Source organism: Carcharodon carcharias, chromosome 2, assembly GCF_017639515.1.
Source record: "Carcharodon carcharias isolate sCarCar2 chromosome 2, sCarCar2.pri, whole genome shotgun sequence".
Taxonomy (NCBI): domain Eukaryota; kingdom Metazoa; phylum Chordata; class Chondrichthyes; order Lamniformes; family Lamnidae; genus Carcharodon; species Carcharodon carcharias.
In genome coordinates this window covers 12,230,602-12,258,050 of record NC_054468.1, presented here as the reverse complement: position 1 = coordinate 12,258,050, position 27,449 = coordinate 12,230,602, and the positions used below count along the sequence as shown (strand labels likewise).

The 27,449-nt window shown below is 45.0% G+C and overlaps 1 protein-coding gene across 1 annotated transcript in view; it reads right to left on the bottom strand.

The window, feature by feature from the left end:
• LOC121272569 (segment polarity protein dishevelled homolog DVL-3) overlaps positions 1 to 27,449 on the bottom strand; it is a 130,992-nt gene that overhangs the window by 48,073 nt on the left and 55,470 nt on the right. The window contains exon 4 of the mRNA XM_041179221.1: positions 26,013 to 26,119. Within this exon, the coding sequence (XP_041035155.1) occupies positions 26,013 to 26,119 (107 nt within the window). The remainder of the gene's footprint in view (positions 1 to 26,012; positions 26,120 to 27,449) is intronic.

Genomic DNA, 27,449 nt, shown 5'->3' with positions numbered 1-27,449 from the left:
ACTGTACCCCAGTGTTATACAGTGACAGACCTGCCCCCACCAGTACTGTACCCGTGTTATACAGTGACAGACCTGTCCCCACCAGTACTGTACCCCAGTGTTATACAATGACAGACCTGTCCCCACCAGTACTGCACCCCACTGTTATACAGTGACAGACCTGTCCCCACCAGTACTACACCCCAGTGTTATACAGTGACAGACCTGTCCCCACCAGTACTGTACCCGTGTTATACAGTGACAGACCTGTCCCCACCAGTACTGTACCTGTGTTATACAGTGACTGACCTGTCCCCACCAGTACTGCACCCCAGTTTTATACAGTGACAGACCTGTACCCACCAGTACTATACCCCAGTGTTATACAATGACAGACCAATCCCCACCAGTACTGTACCCCAGTGTTATACAGTGACAGACCTGTACCCACCAGTACTGTACCCCAGTGTTATACAGTGATAGACCTGTACCCACCAGTACTATACCCCAGTGTTATACAATGACAGACCTGTCCCCACCAGTACTGTACCTCAGTGTTATACAGTGACAGACCTGTCCCCACCAGTACTGTACCCCAGTGTTATACAATGACAGACCTGTCCCCACCAGTACTGAACCCCAGTGTTATACAGTGACAGACCTGTCCCCACCAGTACTGTACCCCATTGTTATACAATGACAGACCTGTCCCCACCAGTACTATACCCCAGTGTTATACAATGACAGACCTGTCCCCACCAGTACTGTACCCCAGTGTTATACAGTGACAGACCTGTCCCCACCAGTACTGTCCCTGTGTTATACAGTGACTGACCTGTCCCCACCAGTACTGCACCCCAGTTTTATACAGTGACAGACCTGTACCCACCAGTACTGTATCCCAGTGTTATACAGTGACAGACCTGTCCCCACCAGTACTGTACCCCAGTGTTATACAATGACAGACCAGTCCCCACCAGTACTGTACCCCAGTGTTATACAGTGACAGACCTGTACCCACCAGTACTGTACCCCAGTGTTATACAGTGACAGACCTGTCCCCACCAGTACTGTACCCCAGTGTTATACAGTGACAGGCCTGTCCCCACCAGGACTGCACCCCAGTGTTATACAGTGACAGACCTGTACCCACCAGTACTGTACCCCAGTGTTATACAGTGATAGACCTGTACCCACCAGTACTATACCCCAGTGTTATACAATGACAGACCTGTCCCCACCAGTACTGTACCCCAGTGTTATAGTGACAGACCTGTCCCCACCAGTACTGTACCCCATTGTTATACAATGACAGACCTGTCCCCACCAGTACTATACCCCAGTGTTATACAATGACAGACCTGTCCCCACCTGTACTGTACCCCAGTGATATACAGTGACAGACCCTGTCCCCACCAGTACTGCACCCCAGTGTTATACAATGACCGACCTGTCCCCACCAGTACTGTACCCCAGTGTTATACAGTGACAGACCCTGTCTCCACCAGTACTGCACCCCAGTGTTATACAGTGACAGACCTGTCCCCACCAGTACTGTACCCCAGTGTTATACAGTGACAGACCTGTCCCCAGCAGTACTGCACCCCAGTGTTATACAGTGACAGACCTGTCCCCAACCATACTGTACCTCAGTGTTTCACAGTAACATACCAGTCCCCACCAGTACTGTACCCCAGTTTTATACAGTGACAGACCTGTACCCACCAGTACTGCACCCCAGTTTTATACAGTGACAGACCTGTACCCACCAGTACTGTATCCCAGTGTTATACAGTGACAGACCTGTCCCCACCAGTACTGTACCCCAGTGTTATACAATGACAGACCAGTCCCCACCAGTACTGTACCCCAGTGTTATACAGTGACAGGCCTGTCCCCACCAGGACTGCACCCCAGTGTTATACAGTGACAGATCTGTCCCCACCAGTACTGTACCCCAGTGTTATACAGTGACAGACCTGTCCCCAACCATACTGTACCCCAGTGTTTCACAGTAACATACCAGTCCCCACCAGTACTGTACCCGTGTTATACAGTGACAGACCCTGTCTCCACCAGTACTGCACCCCAGTGTTATACTGTGACAGACCTGTCCCCACCAGTACTGTACCCCAGTGTTATATAGTGACAGACCTGTCCCCACCAGTACTGCACCCCAGTGTTATACAACGACAGACCCTGTCTCCACCAGTACTGTACCCCAGTGTTATACAGTGACAGACCTGTCCCCACCAGGACTGCACCCCAGTGTTATACAGTGACAGATCTGTCCCCACCAGTACTGTACCCCAGTGTTATACAGTGACAGACCTGTCCCCAACCATACTGTACCCCAGTGTTTCACAGTAACATACCAGTCCCCACCAGTACTGTACCCGTGTTATACAGTGACAGACCCTGTCTCCACCAGTACTGCACCCCAGTGTTATACTGTGACAGACCTGTCCCCACCAGTACTGTACCCCAGTGTTATATAGTGACAGACCTGTCCCCACCAGTACTGCACCCCAGTGTTATACAACGACAGACCCTGTCTCCACCAGTACTGTACCCCAGTGTTATACAGTGACAGACCTGTCCCCACCAGTACTGCACCCCAGTGTTATACAGTGACAGACCTGTCCCCACCAGTACTGTACCCAAGTGATATACGGTGACAGACCTGTCCCCACCACTACTGTGCCCCAGTGTTATACAGTGACAGACCTGTCCCCACCAGTACTGTACCCCAGTGATATACGGTGACAGACCTGTCCCCACCACTACTGTGCCCGTGCTATACAGTGACAGACCTGTCCCCACCAGTACTGTACCCCAGTGTTATACAGAGACAGACCTGTCACCACCAGTACTGTACCCCAGTGTTATACGGTGACAGACCTGTCCCACCCATACTGTACCCCAGTGTTATACAGTGACAGACCTGTACCCAACAGTGGAACATGCCTTTAAGTGCTCTCTCCAGATATAATCTGATAATACAAGGACAGAATCTATACCGGTATCGCTGGCTATTCTCATAATTCAAGTGGAAACAATATGATTATTTTGCAGGCGCACAGGTACACCTCATTGATATCCCTGTGACAGGACAGAAACGACAAACAGACGATTGTGCACAACTAAGTGAAAAGAAAGTCAGTCAGGAGCCTTTGGATCTGTGGCGGAATCGGCCAGAGCAGGTTACTAATTTTAGAAATCTAACAAGACTAAATCCCCCTGGGTAAAAAGAAATGGGAGCATGGGAGAAACACAGATAATCTGTGGAAACGACATCTGAAAGGAGACATAAATCTGTACATGTTTAATCCTCTGAGGCTCATAGCTATCCAGGAGGATTGGGATTGACTTACAGTAATGAACACGGGGCTGTGACTCAGGGAAACAGCGGACTGGGTGCAGCGACAGCAGGTTACAGCAGCCTAGGGGGACTCCCCTCTGACTGGATGAGCAGGGGGGCAGAATGGATCCTTCTCTTCCCCTGCTCCCAAAACAGAGAAACACCATCCTCGGTGCCTCTTTCTCTCTCTCTCCCACTTCACATTTAACCTCCGACAATGCTTCAGTGAAGCTTTTTGGAGGAACGATCCTCCAGGTTAAAGCTCGAGACCCTCCTTTTTGAAAGGGTGCAGTGGATGACCAGGACCAGAGGTAGGTATGGGTAGGCGAGTCCCAGTTGGTCAGTTGGCAGGTAGAGATCTCCTCAGTTGGAACTTTGGTTGTTCAATGCAAACTGGCTGTTTGTTAACGTGTCATCCAACTCAGTCACAACTCCAACCAGCAACAATCAGCACACGGTCTGACACTGCATTCAACAGGCTCTCAAAGTTCAACAGCATCTACAGACACTCATTTGGCGTCATCTCGGGGGGGGGGGGCTTCCTTGATTGGGTGTAACCCTCAGCACGGAAACTTCAAGTTTGCACAGGGTATGAGGTCTGAGGCATGGAGCTGCTGCCTGACACTGATCATTGTAGTTCTCTCAGGTGGAATTTCCAATGGAGAGCAGACCTGGCAATCCAGCTGTGCCACAAAGTGCTGGGGTATTCTGGTGTCCGATGTAGTTTATGGTACGTTGTCCTTTTTAGTGTGATGGCTGGTAAAGCTGAGTTTAAAAAGTTGATGAGCCAGACCTGTTGAGTATTTCTGTTCTTATTTCAGATTTCCAGCATCCACAGTAATATGTTTTTGTTTCGAAAGTTAATCCTTGGGTTTGGACAGTCCTGCTTCACAGTTTGTTCCAAGTAGCAAGAGAACAAACAATGCCAAATGTTTGCTCATCCTTTAGGGATATCACTGATCATGGGCCCCATAAAGGAGGAGTTTCCTTTCCCACTGAAGCTCTCCTAACTCACATTAAGCAGCCCCAGGTGACAGCACCATCTGACAGAGACAGGAGCTCATTTCACTGTCTCATCGGGCTCTGCAGTCATTGAACCAATCATAGCTCCATTTCTGCAGAAACTGAACCAATCACAGCTTCCTGTCTGCAGAAACTGAACCAATCACAGCTCCCTCACGTTCTGCCACTAAACCAATCACAGCTCCATTTTCTTCCCCACCCCACACCCTTCACATTTCACCTCTTAGACACTTGCAATTTTAAACACTGCTTCGGATTACAGGAAATTCTAACATTTGCCGGCTAAATTTGAGATATCATCAATGAAGTGTACTTGGCAAACAATTAGATTGTAATGTCTCAGAGACCATCAACCCTGAGTACTCCTTACTTCTGTACACTATTAATACACATCAGACCCCCGTCACATTATATACAGTTCTCACTTGCTGCATAATTAGGTGAGTCTCCAAGTCACAGAAAGGGGTTTAAAATCCAGTGATTGAAAACCAAGCTTTTATAGAATCGTACAGCCCAGAAGGAGGCCATTCAGACCATCACACTCATGCCAGCTCTTTGAAAGAGCATTGTGATTAGTCCCACTACCTCTGGAGCCCTATCCCCCTGACCCCCAGACTCCCAAATGTTTCCTTTTCAAATATTTGTCCAATTCCCCTTTGTAAGTAACTTTTTGAACTGCTTCCACCTCCCTTTCAGGCACCACGATTCCATACTGCCCAGTTATTCAGTGACAAGCTTGTGATGTACAACACACTCACGCGTGGGTAGTGGAACTCACTCACCCAGGAAATTCTTGGTCCACTCACCCTCTGATACCTAAGACTAGTGGTCAAGTGTGAGCCATTACAGTTGAGCCCAGTCTTTTTCCCACCTGGCAACATTATACAAATAGGGAGAATTGGATAACCATCAAACTGGATAACCAGTGTGGAACTTGTTAATGTGGGAATGGAGAACAGTACCGCCCACAGTACGATGTAGAGAAGCACATGACAGAGGACACAAGGGTAGACTGTGTAATGAGAGTCTGAGAGAAGTTGGCATGAAGATGGTACCTGCATATAGTTGTGTGTTAACGATAAACAGTTTATGTCCAACCACACAAGTCTCCAGACCTCTTAGTAAGACACCACAGAACTCACAACTGATTTTATTATAAAAGCAAAATACTGCGAATGCTGGAAATCTGAAATAAAAGCAGAAAATGCTGGAAAAACTCAGCAGGTCTGGCAGCATCGGCGGAGAAGAGCAAAGTTGACGTTTCGAGTCCTCATGACCCTTCAACAGAACTAAGAAGATCTTAGTTCTGTCTGTTGAAGGGTCATGAGGACTCGAAACGTCAACATTGCTCTTCTCTGCCGATGCTGCCAGACCTGCTGAGTTTTTCCAGGTATTTCTGTTTCTGTTTTGGATTTCCAGCATCCACAGTTTTTTATTTTTATACCAGGAATTGACCTGCGACCTCTCGTTTAAATGGATCTCTACAAGCTTGCATTAATAGAAAGAAGAATTTGCATTTATTTAGCGCTTTTCACGCCCTTAGAACATCCCAAAGTGATTCACAGCCATTGATTACTTTTTAACGTGTAGTCACTGTTGTAATGTAGGAAACATGGCAGCCAATTTGCACACAGCAAACTCCCATGAACAGCAATGTGATAATAATCAGATCATTTAAAAAAAAAGATATTGAGGGTAAAACTTGGCCACCACCAATGTTCCCACTAATGTTTCAGCATTGCGCAGCATGTGTGATCCACAGCCACACATGCCCACACCTTAAAGGGAACACTGGTTGTGTGTGTGTGACTGTTTGTTGCCTGTGCAGTACATTCCAGACTGCTGCATGGCCACACACTCACAAAGCTTAGCCGGAATATTGGCCAGGACACTGGGGAAAATTCCCTTGCTCTTTTCGAATAGTGCCATCAGACCTTTTACACCCACCTGAGGGGACAGATGGAGCCTTCCTTTTAACTTCTCATCCACAAGATGCACCTCTGACAGTGTAGCACTCCTTCAGTGCTGCACTGGGAGTGTCAACTTCAAGTTAGTGCTCAAGCCTCTGCCATGAAGAGAAAATCTCAATTTTACAAAAATATTTTCTACTCAGACAAACATCTGTAGAAGTTGTTTTCCGATCTGACACTCCAAGATAAAACAGTCACTCCCCAAGTCTGAATCAGCTTTGACACAGGGGCTGTGAACGCTACGCAGCTGTCAGACACTGGCACTGCAATGTTGCAATGACCCGGGAGTTGAACTCTGTAAACCTTTCCCTCTCTCTTAATCGTGTATCTGACGCTGTGTAAACTGGACTCAGTCAAGCACCAACTCTTTCGCACAATAAAGCTGCCACTCAGGGGCTGAGTAACCCAATCCTTAATACCCGAGTGTATCCAATATAATCATAGGTGAAAGAGCAATTTCATGGAAATCTCATCACTGAAGGACAAAGTAAATCCACTGTCTTACTCGTCTTCGAAAGCATGCTGTGGGGGTCTTTAACATCCATCGAAAGAGGTAGACAGAGCTTAATCTAAAGTTTCACCTGAAGGACAGCACCTCCAACAAGGCAGCCCTCCCTCAGTCTGCCCTGCAGGGTCAATTTAGTCCTGCACCGAGGCCTAACACTTACATCAACACAAGTACTGCCAACTGAAATGCAACATCCACCACTGTCTTCAACAACAACAATCCGAAACATTTCTATAGCACCTTTAATGTACTGAAACATTCCAAGGTGCTTTAAAGGTGTGTAATCAGGCAAACACTGACACCGAGACACATATGGAGATATTAGGACAGGTGACCAAGAGCATGATCAAAAAGGTAGAATTTAAGGAATGTTTGAAAGCAGGAGAGAGAGGTGAAGGCACAGAAAAAGTTTAGGAACGGAGTTCCAGAGCTGAAGACATGTCCGTCAATGATGCAGCAAAGGAAGTTGTTGGGGGAATGCTCAAGAGGTCAGATTTGGAGGAACGCAGACTGTAGGTGGAGCTAGCCAACTATCAGATTACAGTGAGGCTCTTCATCTTAACTCTGCCTGGACTGAATTAATCCTCCGGCATTAAGGAATACGAGAGCTTTGATGTGTAAGTGGAGCAGCCAGGACAGGGCCGTGTTCTCCCAGGCTTGACGGCTTGTCTGGGAACAATGTCCTCCTCAAGGCTTCAATTTAATCGGCTTGTCAAAGGAGTTCAGCTGAAGCTGTGGGGGCACTTGTCACCAGCAGCACATGAAACAACCTGAATCGAAATTGAGTCACAAACAGACATGGCAACACTACCTCACAGCACCAGGAGAAGCGTTACTCGAGTAAGAGCAGTAGGCAGCCCGATGAGGGCATGTGACAAGGAAATGGGGCAAGTTTACACCCCCTGCATTTCAACTGCCTGTTTGAGGGGAGATAACTCGCCGAATAGTCCATCAGTAACACTAATGCACCATAAAAATTCCAGGCTTGATTCCCAGTCTGTGTTGAGTTAACAGAAGTGGGGGAGTCAACATATGTCTTTCTCCTGATCATCATCTGTGGGGTTGGGGAAGGGAAAGAGCACACGGAGGAAGAGAACAGGAGACTGGGAGGCGGGGGGGAAGAGGGCGGGAGTGTGAGAGAGAGACAAAGCAGGACAGGAAGAGAGTACAAGGGGAAAGATTGCAGGAGGAGTGGGGAGATCAGGTGGAGAAAAGGGTGAAGGAAGAGGGCAGGGGTCAGAGAGAAGGGGAAGAAGGGGGAAGGAATTGTGGCAGAGGGCATGGCGGGAGGAAGAGAGCAGAAGGGGACGAGAGCAGGGTGGGAGGGAAAGCAGGTGATGAAGAGCGGGAGCAGGAGGAGATCAACATTAAACTATTACAAAGAAATTTTGGGGCTGCCTGAGGCACATTCCATTCACCAGTCCTGGCAGAACTGACACCATACATCAGATTTCCCTTCATTATTGCACCAGTAATTCCAGATCTCAAAACCAGCAAAACCCAAACCCAAAATCTAGTGCTCAACCCAGCAGCCCAGTACGCAGCAGGAGCCCAGTGTTCAGCACCCCAAAAGGGTTTTGTGGGGGTTTGCGGGGGGGGGGAGAGAGGGGTTAGAATCCTGGCATCGGGCAACAGCCCACTGCCCAGGAGCAAGAATCTTCAGTGAGGTATTACAGGGCACGGAGTGAGTAGTAGGCAGCACCCAGAGGTGAAGGCAGGAGAGAAAGCTGACAAGAAGAAAATTAATATGTGAAGCAAAGTTTTGTGATGAAAGGGTTAAACCTTGACTTGAGCAAATCATCATCAGGAAAGCTTTGACACTGTGTTGGCACAAAATAACTTTCAAATACTTAGAAGCATCTGGTCTACTGATGGAGAGTGTCTACAGATGAACACACAGGGATGCCGACTGCCAGGGAAAACATGGGTAGAATATTACATGGCAAAAGGCTTTTTAATTGACTTTTAATAGGCGATTAAACGATGATGGGAGCCTACTGCGAAACCTAAAGTCTTATCCCCAAGGTGATACCTTCCAAAGTCTGAATGACTCTCATGTTAGGAAAACCCCAGCACTTATCTGGAACTGGAATCAATATGACAGGTAACTGGTTACGATGAGCTATACCGAGATGACTCCTGAACTTGCTCTGTCACCTATTGTAGTGCTGCCTATTGCTGGCAGAATCTTCCCTACATCCTCCTCCAACTTACCTTCCATGTTGGCTTTCCACTTTTGATTTTCTCATGCCTTTCCAAGTGGGTTCAATTTCCACTCCAGAGAGTCAGCACATAATCCAGGCCAATAGCAGATACATGGGAACACCATCACCTGGAAGATCCCCTCCAAGTCACCCACCATCCTGACTTGGAAAAATATAGCCGTTCCTTCACTGTTGCTGGGTCAAAATCCTGGAACTCCCTCCCTAATAGCACTGTGGGTGTACCTATACCACAAGAATGACAGTGGTTCAAGAAGGCAGCTCTCCCCCACCTTCTCAAGGGCAATTAGGGATGGGCAATAAATGCTGGTCTCGCCAGTGATGCCCACAACCCATGAATGAATAAATAAAACACTATCTGAACAGGAGCAGGGGAGGCCTGGCCAATATTTATCCTTCAATGCACACCTAGAACAGACTATCTGTTCATGTATTTCACTGCTATTTGTGGGAGCTTGCTGTGTACAAATTGGCTGCTGCACTTTGCATTACAACAGTGGTCACTCGTCAAAAGTAAAACAGTTTGGGCTGAATCTTCTGAGTAGCGGCAATCATCAACTGATTGCCACTCCACTCCCTTTTCCTTACCTTGCACCGGAGTTCCACACTTCAGCCCGGATTTCCGAATCGGGACTCTTGAAAAATGTGGAGCGTAACTTTTCCTGACGTTGGAGGGAGCCAAGCTTTGCGCCCTTTTTACGGCACTATCTGCCATGTACTGGTAAGGTTAAATGTCCCAAAGGCACTTTGACAAGCCACTGAGAGAAGGTATGTGTGTGTAAGGCAAGTGGGTAGGGTGGGGGGGTTGTGGGTTGGGAGGGTAGCTGAGGTCTGGGAAGGCAGTCAGAGGGTCAGGGAGGTGGTCGGAAGGGGGTTGTGGGGGGGTGTTAGTTCGGGGAGCAGTTGGGGGTAGGAGGTAGCTGGAGGGGTGGAATGTGAGTAATTGGGGGGTTGGGGGCTGGGGATGTGATCTGGGGTTTGGAGAGGATAGTTGGGGTAGTTGCAGGGTGGGAGGTAGTTGGTGGGGTGGGGTGTAGTGTAGTCAGTGGGGGCGAATTGGGGTGTCGAGTGGTCTGGTCGGGGGCGGGGGGGTGGTGGGTGGGTACTGTGGGTGGGAGAAGTTGGGACGTCTGGTGGGGGAGACCAGGAGTTAGAACTAGTTTTTATCCTTCTAACTTTTCTGCTAAGTGAGTTGGAACCATTCAAAGTCTCCAACTCTAATCCAGAGATTCGGAGGGTTCTAGACACAAGGGAATTGCCAAAGAAAGTTGAAACTTTCAAGACAATTACTGTGGAATCCTTGCATTGGGATGTGTAAGGAGCCCCCCAGCACATCTTCCAGGGCACCTCTGGGGTACGACTCTCCAGAGACTAGAAGGTCTCTGCCCTGGTGATGTGCCAAGGTCATCAAAGGTGCCCTTTGGATGCAAGTTCTTTTTCAGAATCGAATTGAGATGAACTTTGTTGATCATACATTGCTTTCAGATCTTTCCATTTGAGTCTTACATTAGTTGTCACATGGAAAAATATGGGTTGATAAGGAAGAACCTGCATGGATTTCTAAAAGGGAAATCGTGTTTAACCAACTTGCTGGAGTTTTTTGAAGAGGTAACAGAAAAGATTGATGAGGGTAATGCTGATGATGTGGTGCACATGAACTTTCAAAAGCTATTTGATAGAGTACCACACCACAGACTTGTGAGAAAAGTTACTGCCCATGGAATAAAATGGACAGTAGCAATGTGGCTACAAAATAGGCTGAAAAATAGGAAGCAGAGATTAATGGTCAATGGATATTTTCCAGGATGGAGGAAGGTTTGTAGTGGAGTTCCCCAGGGGTCGGTATTGGGACTCTTGCTTTTCCTGATTTTTATTAATGATCTAGATCTTGGTGTGTAGGGGACACTTTCAAAGTTTGTGGATGATACGAAGTAGTGGTAGCATTGTGAACTATGAGGAGGATGGTATGGGACTTCAAGAGGATGTAGACAAGTTGGTGGAGTGGGCAGATAGGTGGAAGAGGAAGTTCAATATGGAGAAGTGTCAGGTGATGCATTTTGGTAGGAAGAACATGGTCAGACAAGATAAAATAAGGGGTGAAATTTTGAAGGGAGTGCAGGAGCAGAAAGACCTGGGTGTATATGTGCATAGATCATTGAAGGTGGCAGGACAGGTAGAGAAAGCAGTTAATAAAGAATACAGAATCCTGGGCGTTATTAATAGGGGCATTGAGTACAAGAGCGGGGAAGTTATGCTGAATTTATATAAGACACTCATTGGACCTCAGCTGGAGTATTGTGTACGGTTCTGGGTGCCACATTATTGGAAGGATGTGAACACATTGGAGAGAGTGCAGAAGAGGTTTACAAGAAAGGTTCCAGGGATGAGAAACTTCAGTCACAAAGATAGATTGGAGAGGTTGGGACAGCTCTCCTTGGAGAGAAGAAGGCTAAGAGGAGATTTGATGGAGATATGCAAAATCATGAGGGGGCTGGACAGAGTAGACAGTAAGAAGCTGTTCCCGCTCATAAATGGATCAAGAATGAGAGGGCACAGATTTAAAGTGATTTACAAAAGAAGCAAATATGATGTGAGAAAAAGCTTTTCCACACAACAAGTGGTTTGGGCCTGGAAGTGTGGTGGAGGCAGGTTCAATTGAGGCATTCAAGAGTGTATTAGATGATTATTTGAATAAAAACAATGTGCAAGGGTACGGGGAAAAGGCAGGTCAATGGCACTAGGTCATAATGCTCAGTTGGAGAGCCAGTGCAGGCACTGCGGGCTGAATGGCCTCCTTCTGTGCTGTTAAAATTCTGTGATACTGTGAAAATCTCTTTACATGAGATTAAATTTGTAGTTGCTTTCTTTGCTGTAGTGGTTAATATAGAATCATTAAATGCTCTCACACTTGAGGGAATCAAATATTCTTTTACAAAGGCACACAGAAGATGGACCAGAATGGTACCAGTAATGAGAGACTTCACTTTTGCAAAGAGATTGGAGAAGCTGGGATTGTTCTCCTTGGAATTGAGAAGGTTAAGAGGTGATATAATAGAGACGTTCAAAATTTTGAAGGATAATGAAAGAGTAGGAAGAGGAGAAACTGTTTCCAGTGGCAGGAGGGTCAGTAACCCAAGGGTGAAAATTTAAGAGCGATGAGTGTTGAGATCTGGAATGCACTGCCTGAAAGGGCAGTAGAAGCAGACTCAATTGAAACTTTCAAAAGGGAAATGGATAAATACTGGAAGAGGAAAAATGTTCAGGGCTACGGCGGGGAGAGCAGAGGGGAAATGGCATTTATTACATAGCTCTTTCAAAGAGTCAGCATAGGCACAATGGACCAAATGGCCTCCTTCTGTGCTGTGTGATACTGTGAAGTTTAGTTCATATATAATGTCATGTATCTAATTTGTTCTGGAAGAAGCGGTATACTTTTGTGTTTATTGCAGAAATAAAGCAATTCTATACAAGTCAAAGGCTTCCCTTGGGACTAAGCGTAAATCCACAACTAATGAACAATTACAGTAATTGGAGAAGAACATTAACTCAGGAGCCTGTCCACCACATGCAGCGAACTATTAAATCGCCTGTGTGTTGACAGTAAACTTCAATTCATAGTTCCTCTCCTGTTTGTTCAGAAATGATTTCCCCTAGAGGGAAGCTGGTCACTCGAGATTACTGCTCCCATCTCCTCTGCTTGAAGAAAAATGACTGGAGAACCAGCACTTCCCCAAGCTATGTTCATGATCCAACTTGATTGTAACTGTCCCTAATTAGTTTGAGTGAGGTAGAATGCACTGTAGGCTTTCATTTAGCTCAAATCAGACTCCGCCTTGAGGATACACGATAAGGTGAATTTAACTAGTTAAAAGAACACTATATGGGTGGAGGTAAGAAGTAACAAGGCGGTGGTACTGGTGGGTGTAGTCTATAGGCCCCCTAACAAAGACTATACTGTAGGACAGAGAATAAATCAGGAGATAATGAAGGCATGTAAATAGGGCAGTACATTAACCATGGGTGACTTTAATCTTCATGTAGATTGGGAAAATCAAATTGGCAGAGGTAGGCACGAGCAAGAATTCATGGAGTATATTCAGGACAGTTTCCCAGAAGAATATGTTGTGGATCCACCAGGGATCAGGCTATTTGGAAATGGTGATGTGTAATGAGGCAGGTTTAATAAATGACCTCAGAGTAAAAGATTCCCTAGGAAACAGTGACCATAACATGTTAGAATTTAACATTCTGACCTGGGTCAGAAAACAACTGTGCTAACGTTAAGTAAGGGTAATTACAAAGGAATGAGGGCAGGGTTGGCTGAACTGGACAGGTAAAGGAGTTTAACAGAAAACACGGTTGATGGACAATGGCAGACGTTTAAGAAAATAGTTCATGACTCCCAACAAAGGTGTATCCCAGTGAGAAGAAGGATTGTAGGAAGGGGATAAACTAACCATGTTAACCCAGGAAGTTAAGGATTGTATCAAATTAAAAGAAAAATGTACAATGTGGCAAAGATTAGTGGTAAGCCAGAAGATTGGGAAAGTCTTAAAAACCAACAAAAGATGACCAAAAAAATGAGGGAGAAAATAAACTTTGAGGGTAAACTAGCAAGTAATATAAAAACAGACAGTAAGAGCTCTTTTAAATATATAACAAGGAAGAGATAGGCCAAAGTCAATATAGGCCCCTTAGAGAATGAGGCTGGGGAAATAATTATGGGGAACCAGGAAATGGTTTTTACTTTGCATCAGTCTTCACGGTAGAAGACACTAATAGCATTCCAAAAATACTAAATAATCAAGGGGCAAAAGTAGGGGAGGAAATAAATACAATAATTATCACTAGAGAAAAAGTACTAGGCAAACTAAAGGGGCTAAAGACCGGTAAGTCCCCTGGACCTGATAGGTTGCATCCTGGGATATTAAAGGAAATAGTGACAGAGATAGTGGATGCACTAGTAGGAATGTGCCAAGAATCCTTAGATTCTGGAAAAGTCCCAGAGGATTGGAAAACTGCCAATGTAACACCCTAATTCAAAAAGGAAGGGAGACAAACTGGTAACTATAGGCCAGTTAGCTTAACATCCATCATTGGGAAAATGTTGAGAGTTTGTTATAAAGGATGTAATAGCAGAGCATTTAGAAATACATAATATAATCAAGCAGAGTCAGCATGGATTCATGGAGGGGAAATCATGCCTGACTAATTTAATAGAATTCTTTGAGGAGGAAACAAGCAAGATAGATAAAGGGGAACCAGTAGATATAAAATATTTGGATTTCCAAAAGGCATTCAATAAAGTACCGCACAAAAGGCTACTTAATAATGTAAGAGCGCATGATGGGGGTAATATATTAGTATGGATAGAGAATTGGCTAACAAATAGAAGACAGAGAGTTGGGATACAGGGGGGGATGCATTTTCGGGATGACAACCTGTAACTAGTGGAGTGCCACAGGGATCAGTGCTGGGGCCACAATTATTTAGAATATATCTTAATGATTTAGATGAGGGAAGTGACGGAAGCCAAATTTGTAGATGACACAAAAATAGGTGGGAAGGCAAGTGATGAGGATGACACAAAGTGTCTACAGAGGGATGTAGGCAGGTTAAGTGAGTGAGCAAAAACGTAGCAGATGGAATATAATGAGGGAAAATGTAACGTGGCAGATGGAATATAATGTGGGAAAATGTGAGGTTTTGCATTTTGGCAGGAAGAATAGAGGAGCTGAATATTATTTAAATGGAGAAAGACTGCAGAAAGCTGCAGCAGAGAGGGATTTGGGGGTCCATGAATCCCAAAAAGCTAGCATACAAGTTCAGCAAGCAATAGGGAAGTCAAGTAGAATGCTGACCTTTATTTCGAAGGGAATGGAGTATTAAAATGTAGGGAAGTCTTGCTAAAACTATACAAGGTATGAGTTATACCACACTTAGAATTCTGTGAACAGTTTTGGTCCCCTTATCTAAGGAAAGATGTACTGGCATTGGAGGCAGTCCAGAGAAGGTTCACTAGGTTGATCCAGGGTATGGAGGAATTTTCTTATGAGGAGAGGTTGAGTAAATTGGGCCTGTACTCATTGGAGTTTAGAAGAATGAGAGGCGACTTTATTGAAACACACAAGGTTTTTAGGGGGCTTGACAGGGTAGATGCTGAGAGGTTGTGGGAAAGGCTAGGACCAGAGGGCATAATCTCCAAGTAAGCGGTCCCCCATTTAAGACAGAGATGAAGAGGAGTTTCTTCTCTCAGATGGTTGTGAATCTGTGGAATTCTTTAAAGCAGAGGGCTGTAGAGACTGGGTCATTAAGTATATTCAAGGCTGAGATAGATTTTTAATCAGTAAGGGGATCAAAGGTTATAGGAAAAAGACAGGAAAGTGCAGATGAGAATTATCAGATCAGCCATGATCTCATTGAATGGTAGAGCAGACTCAATGGGCCGAATGGCTTACCTCTATCCTTACGTCTTATGGTCTAACACAAAAAACCTGCCAACAGTTGAGATTTTCTTAGTGTTGGCCTTTTTCCTTATTTATGGTTGAAGGATACATTAAGTTTGGCTTACTGTCATTATTGACTAAAACTTGTAATTAAGTATGAAAATAGACAACTGAACACAGCAAAAAAAAAATGTAATTATGTAGGAGCCACTTCAGATGGTTATTCAGTTGAAATAGTCAGCTAAATTGTGGCACCCAGTCGAATCATAAACTGATGTTTCCAGATGATGTAACCTCCTCCAGCACTACAAGCCTCTGAGATCTTTGCCCTCCTCCACTTCTGGCCTCTTTCGCATCCCTGATTTTCATCACTCCACCACTGGCGGTCATACCTTCAGATGCTTAGGTCCTAAGCTTTCAAATTCTCTCCCTACACCTCTCTTTCCTCCTTAAAACCTATTTCTTCAACCAAGCTTTTGGTCATCCACCCTCGTATGTCACATGACTTGGTGCCAGATTTTGTTTAATAATCATTCCCAGCGAAGCTCTTTGAAATATTCACTAGGTTAAAGGTGCTGGATAAATGAAAGTTGGTGCTGTCCATAAATCCAATGCCTATTGCATTGCATTCAACCCAGCACAGGAATGATGGGCTGAATGGTCTCCTGTAGATTCTATGAATTCCTAGAATCCTTCTTAGGTCAACATACAAACTCACTTTCCCCTCAATTTCTCAATAACTTACCCCTCTACAGCACTCCTGATGCACAGCAAGACCACCCCAAGTGATTTATGACCAGGGATGGAAGGGTGAGAGAGCAGAAAAAGGGAAGCAATACTGAAGAGCAAAGAAAAAGGAAGAAACGCTGACTTGAATTGTACTGAACTCAAAGGAAGATGGTTGTGGTTGTTGGAGGTCAATCATCTCAGTCCCAGGACAGTGCTGTAGGAGTTCCTCAGTATAGTGATAGGCCGAATCATCTTCAGTTGCTTCATCGATGACCTTCCCTCCATCATAAGGTTAGAAGTAGCGATGCTCGTCAGTGATTGCGCAGCGTTCACTTCCATTCAAAATTCCTCAGATACTGAAGTAGACCGTGCCTGCATGCACCAAGACCTGGATAATATTTAGGTCTGGGGCTACTAAGTTGCAAGTAATATTCTTGCCACACAAGTGTCAGGCAATGACCATCTCCAACAAGAGTGAATCAAGATGTTCAATGGCACCCCCCTCCATCAACATTCTGGGGTCTCCCAAAAGCCTGTCCACCATCTACAAGGCACAAGTCAGGAGTGTGATGGAATACTCTCCGCTTGCCTGGATGGGTGCAGCTCTACCTGCACTCAAGAAGCTCAATGTCATCCAGGACAAAGTAGCCCACTTAATCCTCCACCTTAAACATTCACTCCCTCCACTACCAGCACCACAGTGGCAGTAGTGAGTACCGTGTACAAGATGCACTGCAGGAATTCACTAAGGCTTCTTCGACAGTACCTTCCAAACCATAAGACCAAAGACAAAGGAGCAGAAATTAGGTCATTCGGCCCATCGAATCTGCTCCCTCATTCAATCATGGCTGATAAGTTTCTCAACCCCATTCTCCCGCCTTCTCCCCATAACCTATAAGACCATAAGACATAGGAGCAGAAACCATCCAGAAAGGCAAGGGTAGGTATCCCATGGCAACACCACCAGCCACAAGTTTTCTTCCAAGCCACACACCATTCTGATTTGGTAATATATTGCCATTCCTTCGCTGACTGTCACTGGGTCAAAATTCTGGAACTCCCCACCCCCAACAGCACTGTGGGGTGTACCTTCACTACATGGACTGCAGTATTTCAAGGTGGAGGCTTACTACCACCTGCGCAAAGGCAATTAGGGATGACTAATAAATGCTGGCCTAGCCAGTGACTCCCACATCCCGTGAAAGAATAGAAAAAAACAAATAGATATAGTAAGTGAGAGCAGGGGATAGAAAGGGAACAGGAAACCAAATTTCATGGTCAGAGAGGGGTGGTTTTGGGAAGTAGGGAGGAAATAGAGCTGGGGAGGGACAATTCAAAGTGCAGGAATATCTGCACAGATAGTCACTAGACTTCCTTATGTGGAAAAACTGCAACCATGACTGAACAACAACATACTGATGGACAATTAATCCAGCATTGGTAAACTGAAGGTGCAAGGTGGGATGTACAGCTGCAGGAAATCATTGAGGTACCACACTCAGAGAACTGTGCACAGTTCTGGCCTCTGTATTACGAAACCAATATTGAGGCACTGGGGAAGGTGAACAAATGACTTACAAGGGTGATACCGCAACTGAGAATACAATCAGAGAAGCCTGAGGTGTTACCCAATAGAGGTCTATAAAATTCTGCAGGGTTTTGATTGGGCAGATTTAGAGAAGATATTTTCACTTGTGGGGAAGCGAATAAAACTAGGGATCACAAACACGAAACGAATAAATCCTATAGGGCAGAATTTTGCCCTCGGATGGTGTGCAGGCCCCACCGGCTCGGCAGTGGGCAGACAGCCGACCCCCGCCACTGAAACGGGGCCCGCCGCCATTTTGAGTGGGCGGGCCAATTAAGGCCCCACCCAGCGGCTTGCCCGATAGGAAGCGCTATGCGCTCCCTGTGCAGGGTAGGGGAGGGAATCCCCAGCTATCCAAGTGTGCTCTTTTGCGCATGCGCACGAAAGAATGCACTGCTCCCTGAGGCAACGTGCAGTCTCAGGGAGATTAGTGACAGGTAAGAAAAGTCAAAAAATAGAGAAATTAAAAAATTATTAACATGTCCCCCTCATGTGACAATGTCACACGAGATGGGACACGTTAATAAAAATGACAAACTTTATTAGACTTTTTTAAAAACGGACATGAAACCTCATCCCGCCAATGGATGAGGTTTCGTGTATTATCAGGAGCCCACTGGGGCTCCTGGCCTGCCCGCCAGCCTTAAGGTTGGACAGGCAGGTCTTTAATTATCTTAATTAGCTTGTCAATGGCCTCAATTGGCCATTGACAGGTCGGCGAGCGGACAGCTGACTTTGCTGTCCACCCGCCTTCCTAAAAATTTAAAGGGACCGGGATGGCGTTGGGGGTTCCTCCTGACATCATCCCGCGTCATTTTCCCGTCGGCGAGCGGGCCCCGCCCCCAAATCGCCATTAGGAAAATCCAGGCCATAAGGAATTCAGGAGAAACACCTTTACCCAGGAAATGGTGAGAATGTGGGACATGCTACTACAAGAAGTATTTAAGTCAAGTCGCATATACGCATTTAAGGGGAAACTAGACATATACATGAGGGAGAAAGGAATAGAAGGATTCATAGGGTGAGTTGAAAAGGAATGGGAGGAGGTTTGTTTGGAACAAATACAGCAATTGCACTCGTTGTAAATTCTAAGAGGTAGGACGAGATGTCCAGTAACATTACCATTATGCGACCATCGTCACACTCCCTCCCCATGTGGAGGGACTACAGATTGATCATCCAATGGGAACTTTGTATGCTGAAGCAATTATATTTTACTTCCGGTTTATGGCTTGCAAATCTAGACAGCAAGATTGATAGGGTGTCACAGGAGAGTTATATTATTTTAGTTAAATGTTCCTGGGAACCCTCAAGAAAACACAACTGGAAATCTCACTAATAAATCTCCCTCCCGTTGGCCAGGTCTCCAATGCTTCAATCATCTTTAAGCCGAATGGTGCAGGTGCCTGCCTAGGCTGACACTCAACCTCTGTTGTTGCAAAACAGCTTGCAAGTAATATGGCCAGGGTGAGGGTTTATTGAGCTTCAGCCGAATCCTTGTGATAATGAAGAGACTGGAGTATTTGAGCTCAAAACATCACTGCAAGAGTAATTTGATAAAGGCTCAGTTCCAGGGATCTTTGGTCACTCCGACTACATGAACAAACTTATCAGTCATGGTTGAACACGCAGAACCCTCTCCTGAGTCAGAAGGCTGTGGGGGTTCTCCCACTTCAGGGACTCAAGCACAAACAGTAAAACATCTGTGGCACTGAAGGAGGTTTTTCCGATGAGACCGAGGCCCCATCTGCCCTTTCAGGTAAAAGATCCGACGGCACTATTTCAAAGAGCAGAGAACTTGCCCCGGTCAATATTAATCTCTCAGTCAACAGCTAAAACAGTTTATCTGGTCATTTTCTCATTGCTGTTTGAAATGTATCCCCTGTTGTAATGTAAGAAACACAACAAGCTCCTACAAAGTACCTCACTAATTGCAAAACATTTGGGGACATGCTGAAGTTGTGAAAGATGCTATATAAATGCTTTCTTTCTTTTCCAAGATAAACATGAACACCTCCCCCCATCTCTGTCCTAACATATAAATCAGATTGTATTGAGTTTACAAATACAAATTAACAAGATATTGGGTTTGATTTGTGGGTTGTGCAGAGTTAACTAACCTCAGGAGGGAGTGAGGAGACAGTCGCATAGTAACAATGCTACTGGACTAGTAATCCAGAGGCTAGACTAATGCTCCAGGGACATGAGTTCAAATCGCGCATCAGCAGATGAGGGAATATAAATTAAATTAATAAATCTGGAATAAAATGCTCGTCTCATTAATGATCGTGAACTACCAGATTGTCATAAAAAAAGGGAAGGAAATCTGCCATCCTTACCTGGTCTGGCCTATATGTGATTCCAGATCCACAGCAATGTGGTTGACTCTTAACTGCCCTCTGAAATGGCCGAGCAAGTCACTCGGTTGCTTCAAACTGCTACAGAAAGCACTGTGGCTGTATCTACACCACGTGGACTGCTGCAGTTCACAAAGGTGGCTCACCACCACTTTCCCAAGAATTGGGGATGGGCAACAAATGCAGGCCTAGCCAGCAACAGTCTCACTCCATGTGAATAAAAAAAAAAAATGGAGCAGTGGTAGGAGAAATCACTATCAGTCTCAGGGAGGGGTTTAAAAAAAAGATCATCAGGGTTTCTGCTTCTGATCGCTATCTAGCGACAGAGGGTGGAAAGAGAAAAGTGACAGGGAAATGGGGATAAGTGAGGAGTCAAGACGGAACTGATTACATTTACGTGTAACCATATTTGTAAAAGTCGACTCTCCACTCCCTGCTTGTTAATTTTGAGAAAAGTCTCTGGTCTCTGAGATGTAACTTGATCGGTGCCGTTGACCTCTTCTCTGGGGCTGCGCTTACACAGGTCCAGCAGAGGCCATGAAACAGCAACTAGGGCAGATAAACAAGTCGACTCACCTCCCTCCCCGACAACTGCACAAACGCCAGGAAATGGAAAACAAGAAACATGGGAGAGGTCACCTGCCTGGTTTGGGGTTCCTCGGCTGGAATACTTTGGAGTGGGGTGGATGCAGGTCAGTGACTGTGAGATACACTGAACACCCTGACCCTCACAAAGTGAGAGTGAGCAGCAGTGCTGTGCAGGCAGTGGACAGATGAAGAATCAGCAGTTCTCAGACGTGACAACACTCAGAGAGCCACCAGGGTTCTCAGTGCCCTTCGATTAGAAAGGGGAAACTTGTATTTATCCACCAGCGCTTTGCATCACCTCAAATCATCCCAAAATGCTACACAGCTAATGAAGTACTTTTGAAGCGTAGCCGCTGCTATATTGTAGAAAACGCGGCAGCTAATTTGCACACAGCAAGATCCTGCAAATAATAATGAGATATTAGATCAATAATCTGTTTTCTTAGTACTGCTGGTTGGTGAATATTTCCAGGAGTGAGTCAATATTTATAAAGGACATCCCAGAAATACTGACAGCTCCAGGGCCTCTAAAAGTGAGAGTAGGACAGAGGAATACAGATTCAAACTAAGACTCAGGACTGACAGAGAAATTCCTTTTCACACAGCAAAGACAACTTGCATTTATATTGCACCTTTAACATAGTGAAACGTGCCAAGGCACTTCACAGGAGTGTTACCAGGCAAGAATTGGCACCGAGTCAAAGGAGGAACTATTAGGACAGGTGACCAAATGCTTGGTCAAAGGCGTGGGTTTTAAGGAGCTTCTTAAAGGAGGAGAGAGGAGCAGAGGTTTAGGGAGGGAATTCCAGAGCTTATGGCCTCAGCAACTGAAGGAACGGCTGCCAATGGTAGAGAGAAAGATGTGAGGTTGATTAAAAGCTGAGTCAAAGAGGTAATTTAAAGGAGTGTCTCAAAGAAGCACAGAGAGAGAGAGAGGTAGGAAGTGATGAATGGATGGAATTTGAGTATTTGAGATAAAAGCCCTGGAAAACAAGAAAGACAGGCATCCCTATAGTGCCTTTCAAGACCTCAGTACACCCAAAAGCACCTTCTAGCCAATGAACACTGTTGTACTAGGAACCAGCTGAATGTTGCCATGGAACGTGATAGGTTCTCTCTAGGAGGGTTAACTCAGGCCTCATCTGTAGTTAACTTGGGATCGCTTGAGAATGTTGCAATATTGGCAGCGGTGGAACCCCCTCCCCCGCTGCACTCCCCACAAACACATTGAAAACTGCTGCACCAGCACAAAGTATTTGGTGGAAGCACATCAACCCCTTTATTAATACAGAATTACATTAAGACTACACCACAGTAATGGGCCATTCAGCCCAACAGGTTAATGCTTGTTATATATGCTCCACATAAGCCTCTTCTTATCCTATTTCATTTCCAGTTCTTTCTTCCTCACGTACATACCTAATTTCCCCTTGAATGCATTTGCCTCAACTACTCCATGGGGTGGAATATTCCACATTCTAATTACTCTCTGGGTAAAGAAGATTGTGGTGCAAATGTTACTTGCCACTTATCAGGCCAAGCCTAAATGTTGTCCAGGTCTTGCTGCATGCAGGCATGGACTACTTCATTATCTGAGCAGTCATGACTAGTTCTGAACACTGTGCAATCATCAGCAAATATCTCCATTTCTAACCTTATGACGGTGGGAATATCCTATTATAAAGAAAAACTCTAAGGGGAGGACCCATCATCCATGGTTAACTAAAGAAGTGAAGGAAATCACCAAACTTAAGGAAAAAGCATATAACAGCGCAAAGATGAGTGGCAGGTCAGATGATTGGTCAGAATATGAAAAACTGCAGAGAATGTGCAAAGGTTAATCAGGAGAAATAAATTAGAGTATGAGAGGAAGCTAGCTAGAAATGTAAAAACAGATAGCAAGAGTTTCTACAGGTATTTAAAAAGGAAAAGAGTAAGTAAAGTGAGTGTTGGTCCTCTAGAAAGTGTGAAGTTAATAATAGATAATAAGGAAATGGCAGATGAAGTGAACAAATATTTTGCTTGTCTTCACTACAGAGGATACAAAAACATTCCAGTAATAGCTGTAAATCAGCAGGTGGAAGGGAGAGGGGAATTTGGTGAAATTACAATCACTAGGGAAGCAGTATTGAGCAAACTAATGGACCTGTGGGCTGACAAATCTCCAGGTCCAGATAAAGTCATAGTGTCAGAGAGGTCTACAGCACAGAAAAAGGCCCTTCGGCCCATCGAGTCTGCACAAGTTAAGCAAGTACTGAGCTATTCTAATCCCATTTTCCAGCACTAGGCCCATAGCCTTGTATGCCATGGCATCGCAAGTGCACATCCAAATACTTCTTAAATGTTACGAGGGTTTCTGCCTCCACCACCCTTTCAGGCAGTGAGTTCCAGATTCCCACCACCCTCTGGGTGAAAATATTCTTCCTCACAGTTCCTCCAAATCTCTTGCTCCTTACCTTAAATCTATGCCCCCTGGTTAGTGATCCCTGCACCGTGAGGAAAAGTTCCTTCCTGTCTACCCTATCTATGCCCCTCATAATTTTATACACCTCAATCATGTCCCCCCATCCTAGGGTCTTAAAGGAGGTGACTAATGAGGTAGCAAATGCGTTGTGTTAATTTTCCAAAATTCACTACATTCTGGAAAGGTTCCATCAGACTGGAAAGTAGCAAATATAACCCCTCTATTCAAGCTGGGAGGGAGGCAGAAAACAGGGAATTGTAGGCCAGTTAGCTTGATGTCTGTTGTGGGGAAGGTGTTAGAATTGATCATTAAAGAGGTTATAGCTGGGCACCTAGAGAAACTCAAGTTAATCGGGAAGTGTCAGCTTGATTTTGTGAAATGGAAACATGGTTATCCAATTTATTGGAGTTCCTTGAAGGAGTAACATGTGCTGTAGATAAAGAGGAGCCTGTAGACGTACTGTACTTGGATTTCCAGAAGGCATTTAATAAGGTGCCACATCAAAGATTATGATGGAAAATAAAAGCGCATGGTGTAGGGGGAAACATATTAGCATGGATAAAAGATTGGCTAGCAGAAAGCAGAGAGTATGCATAAATGGGTCTTTTTTCAATTGGCAGGATGTGTTGAGTGGAGTCCCGCAAGGGTCTGTGTTGGGCCTTCAACTTTTTACAATTTATATCAATGACTTAGATGAGGGGAGTGAAGGCATGGCAGCTAAATTTGCAGATGACAGAAAGATATCTAGGAAAGTATGTTGTGAAGAGGACACAATGAGGTTGCACACAGACATAGATAGGTTGAGTGAGTGGACAAAAATCCGGCAAATGGATATAATGTCGGAAAACGTGAAGTTGTTCACTTTGGCAGGAAGAATAAAAAAAGCAAAGTATTACTTAAACGGAGAACGATTGCAGAATTCTGAGCTGCAGAGAGATCTAGGTGGTCTAGTGCATGAGTCACAAAAAGTTAATATGCAGGTACAGCAGGTAATTAAGAAGGCTAATGGAATGCTATCCTTTATTACAAGAGGAATTGAACATAAAAGGATGTTATGCTTCAGTTATACAGGGCACTGGTGAGACCACATATCGAATACTGTGTGCAGTTTTGGTCTCCTTATTTAAGGAAGGTTGTAAATGATTTGGAGGCGGTTCAGGGGAGGTTTACTAGAGATATTTCTGGAATGAGTGGGCTGTCTTATGAGGCAAGGTTAGACAGGCTCAGGCTCAGCTTGTTTCCACTGGAGCTTAGAAGAGTGAGGGGTGATGTGACTGAAGTACGTAACATCCTGAACGGCCTTGACTAACAGACGTGGAAAGGATGTTTCCTCTTGTGGTGAGTCCAGAACTAGGGGGGCACTGTTTCAAAATTAGGGGTCGCCCTTTTAGGACAGAGATGAAGAGGAATATTTTCTCTCAGAGGGTTGTACGACTTTGGAACTCTCTGCCTCCTAAAGTGGTGGAGGTGGGGTCATTAAATATGTTTAAGGCAAAGGTAGATAGATTCTTGTTAGACAAAGGAATCAACGGTTATTGGAGGTAGATGGGAGTATGGAATTCGAAACACAAACAGATCAGCCATAATTTTGCTGAATGGTGGAGCAGACTTGAGGGGCTGAATGGCCTACTCCTACTCCTGTTTTGTATGTTCATTTGTCATTGATGAAACAGCTGAAAATTGTTGAATCTATGATACTGTCCTGGGGAACTCCAGTAGTGATGTCCTGGGGTTGAGATGATTGGCCTCCAACAAACACAACCAATAGGCAATGGCTCCTGATCCTGCTCCTCTATTGGAATATGCAGGTAAATGGGACCTTAGGGTGAAGGCAGTACTGACTGGATGACCCAGCCTCAGGTTTTCAAGTCATCACAAAGCAACTAGAGGCTAGATACAATGACCTGTAATGGAATGTGGAACTATCTACCAACTGCAGTGGTTGATGCCTATAGTAAAGATGCATTTAAGGTGAAGCTAGATAAACACATGGAAGTGCTGGAAAAACTTAGCAGGTCTGGCAGTATCTATGGAAAGAGAAACAGGGTTAACATTCCAAGTCCAATATGACTCTTCTTCAGGAAGGAAATGGAAGGATATGCTGATCGGATAAGATCAAGATGTCCGGAGGAGGCTGGTATGGAGCATAGGCCAACTGTAAATTCTGTGTTATTCTTTCAGATACAGTGATGACATCAATGAGGGAGAAAAGAACAATGGGATGTAGAATATACACCACAGAAACTGGCCAGTCAGCCTAAACAATCACTAAAAGTGTTTATTGCTCCAATCGAGCCTCATCATACCCTTCCTCCTCTCACTCTATCAGCGTAATCCTCTATTCCCCTTACCTTTGTGTGTCTATCCAGCTCCCCCTTCAATGAATCTATATTATTTACCTCAATCACTCCCTGTGATACTGAGTTCCACATTCTCACCTCTCTCTGAGTAAAAAGGTTTCTTAATTTCCTATTGGATTTATTAGTGACTGTCTTACCTTGAAAGACTCTAGCTCTTCCCAGCTACTACTGTAGTTGAAACACTCTGTGTCTACTCTATCAACACCTTTCATGGTTATAAAAAGCTTTATTATGTTCTATGTTGATAAGGTGATATGAAGAAGGGTTGCAGGGGGTGGGGGGTAAACACCACCATGGACCAGTTGGGCAAAATAGTCTGTTTCTATGCTGTAAATCCCACGTTCATCACCGACATCTCCGTGCTGCTAGGAGTGGCTTAGAGGAATGTCCCTTCCTCGCCACCTGTCACCCACTCACCATGTTCATGACCTTCTTTCCGGCGTAGCCGCTCCTTTCGTGAGGACACCACGGACTCGGTTTCCGTTTCATTGTCCAGATTGTCCTGGCTCCCGGCTGCGTTGGCGCTGCAGAAAAATAAATCAAAATGACCACCACCAGTCAGAGGTCCCACATCATCACAAATGCACCAGTACTTTGGAAGCTAAAACTCAGGGTATCAGCAACTCAGTCAGGCTGTCACTGATGACCATCTTTGCATGTTAGTGATGTAACTGCGCTACCAGATAAAGTCAGGACAATATATATCATTTAAAGATTTTTAAAAATTGTTCACAGGAGAAAAAGTAGCAGAGTGAGACTTATTGGACAGCTCTTTCAAAGAACCAGCACAGGTACAATGGGTCAAATGGCCTCTGTGCCATATGCATCTACCCAAGAGAATCAATGGCAGTTAAATAGAGTTGAGGCATAGATCAGCCATTGAACAGTGAACAGACTCAAGGGGCTGAATGGACACCTCCTGTATCCTATGTCCCTGAAAGCAAGGTCACACTGAATGAAACTTGGTCAGTTATCTGGAAGATTGGTGCATTTATCTTCCTGGGATGTTGTCTATTTATATTGAAAGGAATGAGGTCTCACGTGTGAAGGATAAATAGCCTACATTTATAAATATAAACGCCCTCCTATTCATTGCGTCTTCTCTGTATCTCAGGGGATCTCTGCAAGATGTGAGATAAACCACATTTAAAGATTCTGGCAGACCATACTGAAGGTAATCAGGGAACCCTCAGCATTCCTTCATCTCCAAACATAAATACCAGCTTGATATATCAAGATTTTGCGGCCACTAATTCATATGGCTGATCCAATCAAATTTTTTGTCAATGGTGACTCCCAGGATGTCGATGATGGGGGATTCAGTGATGGTAATGCTGTTGAGCACCAAGGGGAGGTGGTTAAGATTCTCTCTTGCTGGATATGGTCATTGCCTGCCACTCGTGTGGTGTGAACATTGATTGGCATTTATCAGCCTAGGGCAGAATATTGTCCAGGTCTTGCTGCAGTTAGGCACAACTGCTTTCCAGACTGCTCAGCCACTCCAGGGTGGGTTTCACAAAACATTTTCCAGGCTTCTTCAGACCTCTATTTCCTCAGCCAAGGGGCCATTCTTTATAAGGAAGCAAAGGTCATTTGCTACCGTGGGAGTGTCACATCCAAACCAGATCCTGCCCTCACCTGGCATTCACACAGAACATTACATAAGAACAGGTAAGAGGTCATCTGACAACCAGGAATTTGCACCCAAGCCTTTTCCCCCTCCCGAGTCAAATAACCTCACCACCACTCCAGCTCAGGCCACAAATTCAGTAAAGGCATTAGACAGTTAAGCCGTACTCTGGTGAAGAAGCAAACTGGAAGCTGCCGGGGCAAGAACCCATTCAATTTTCAGGG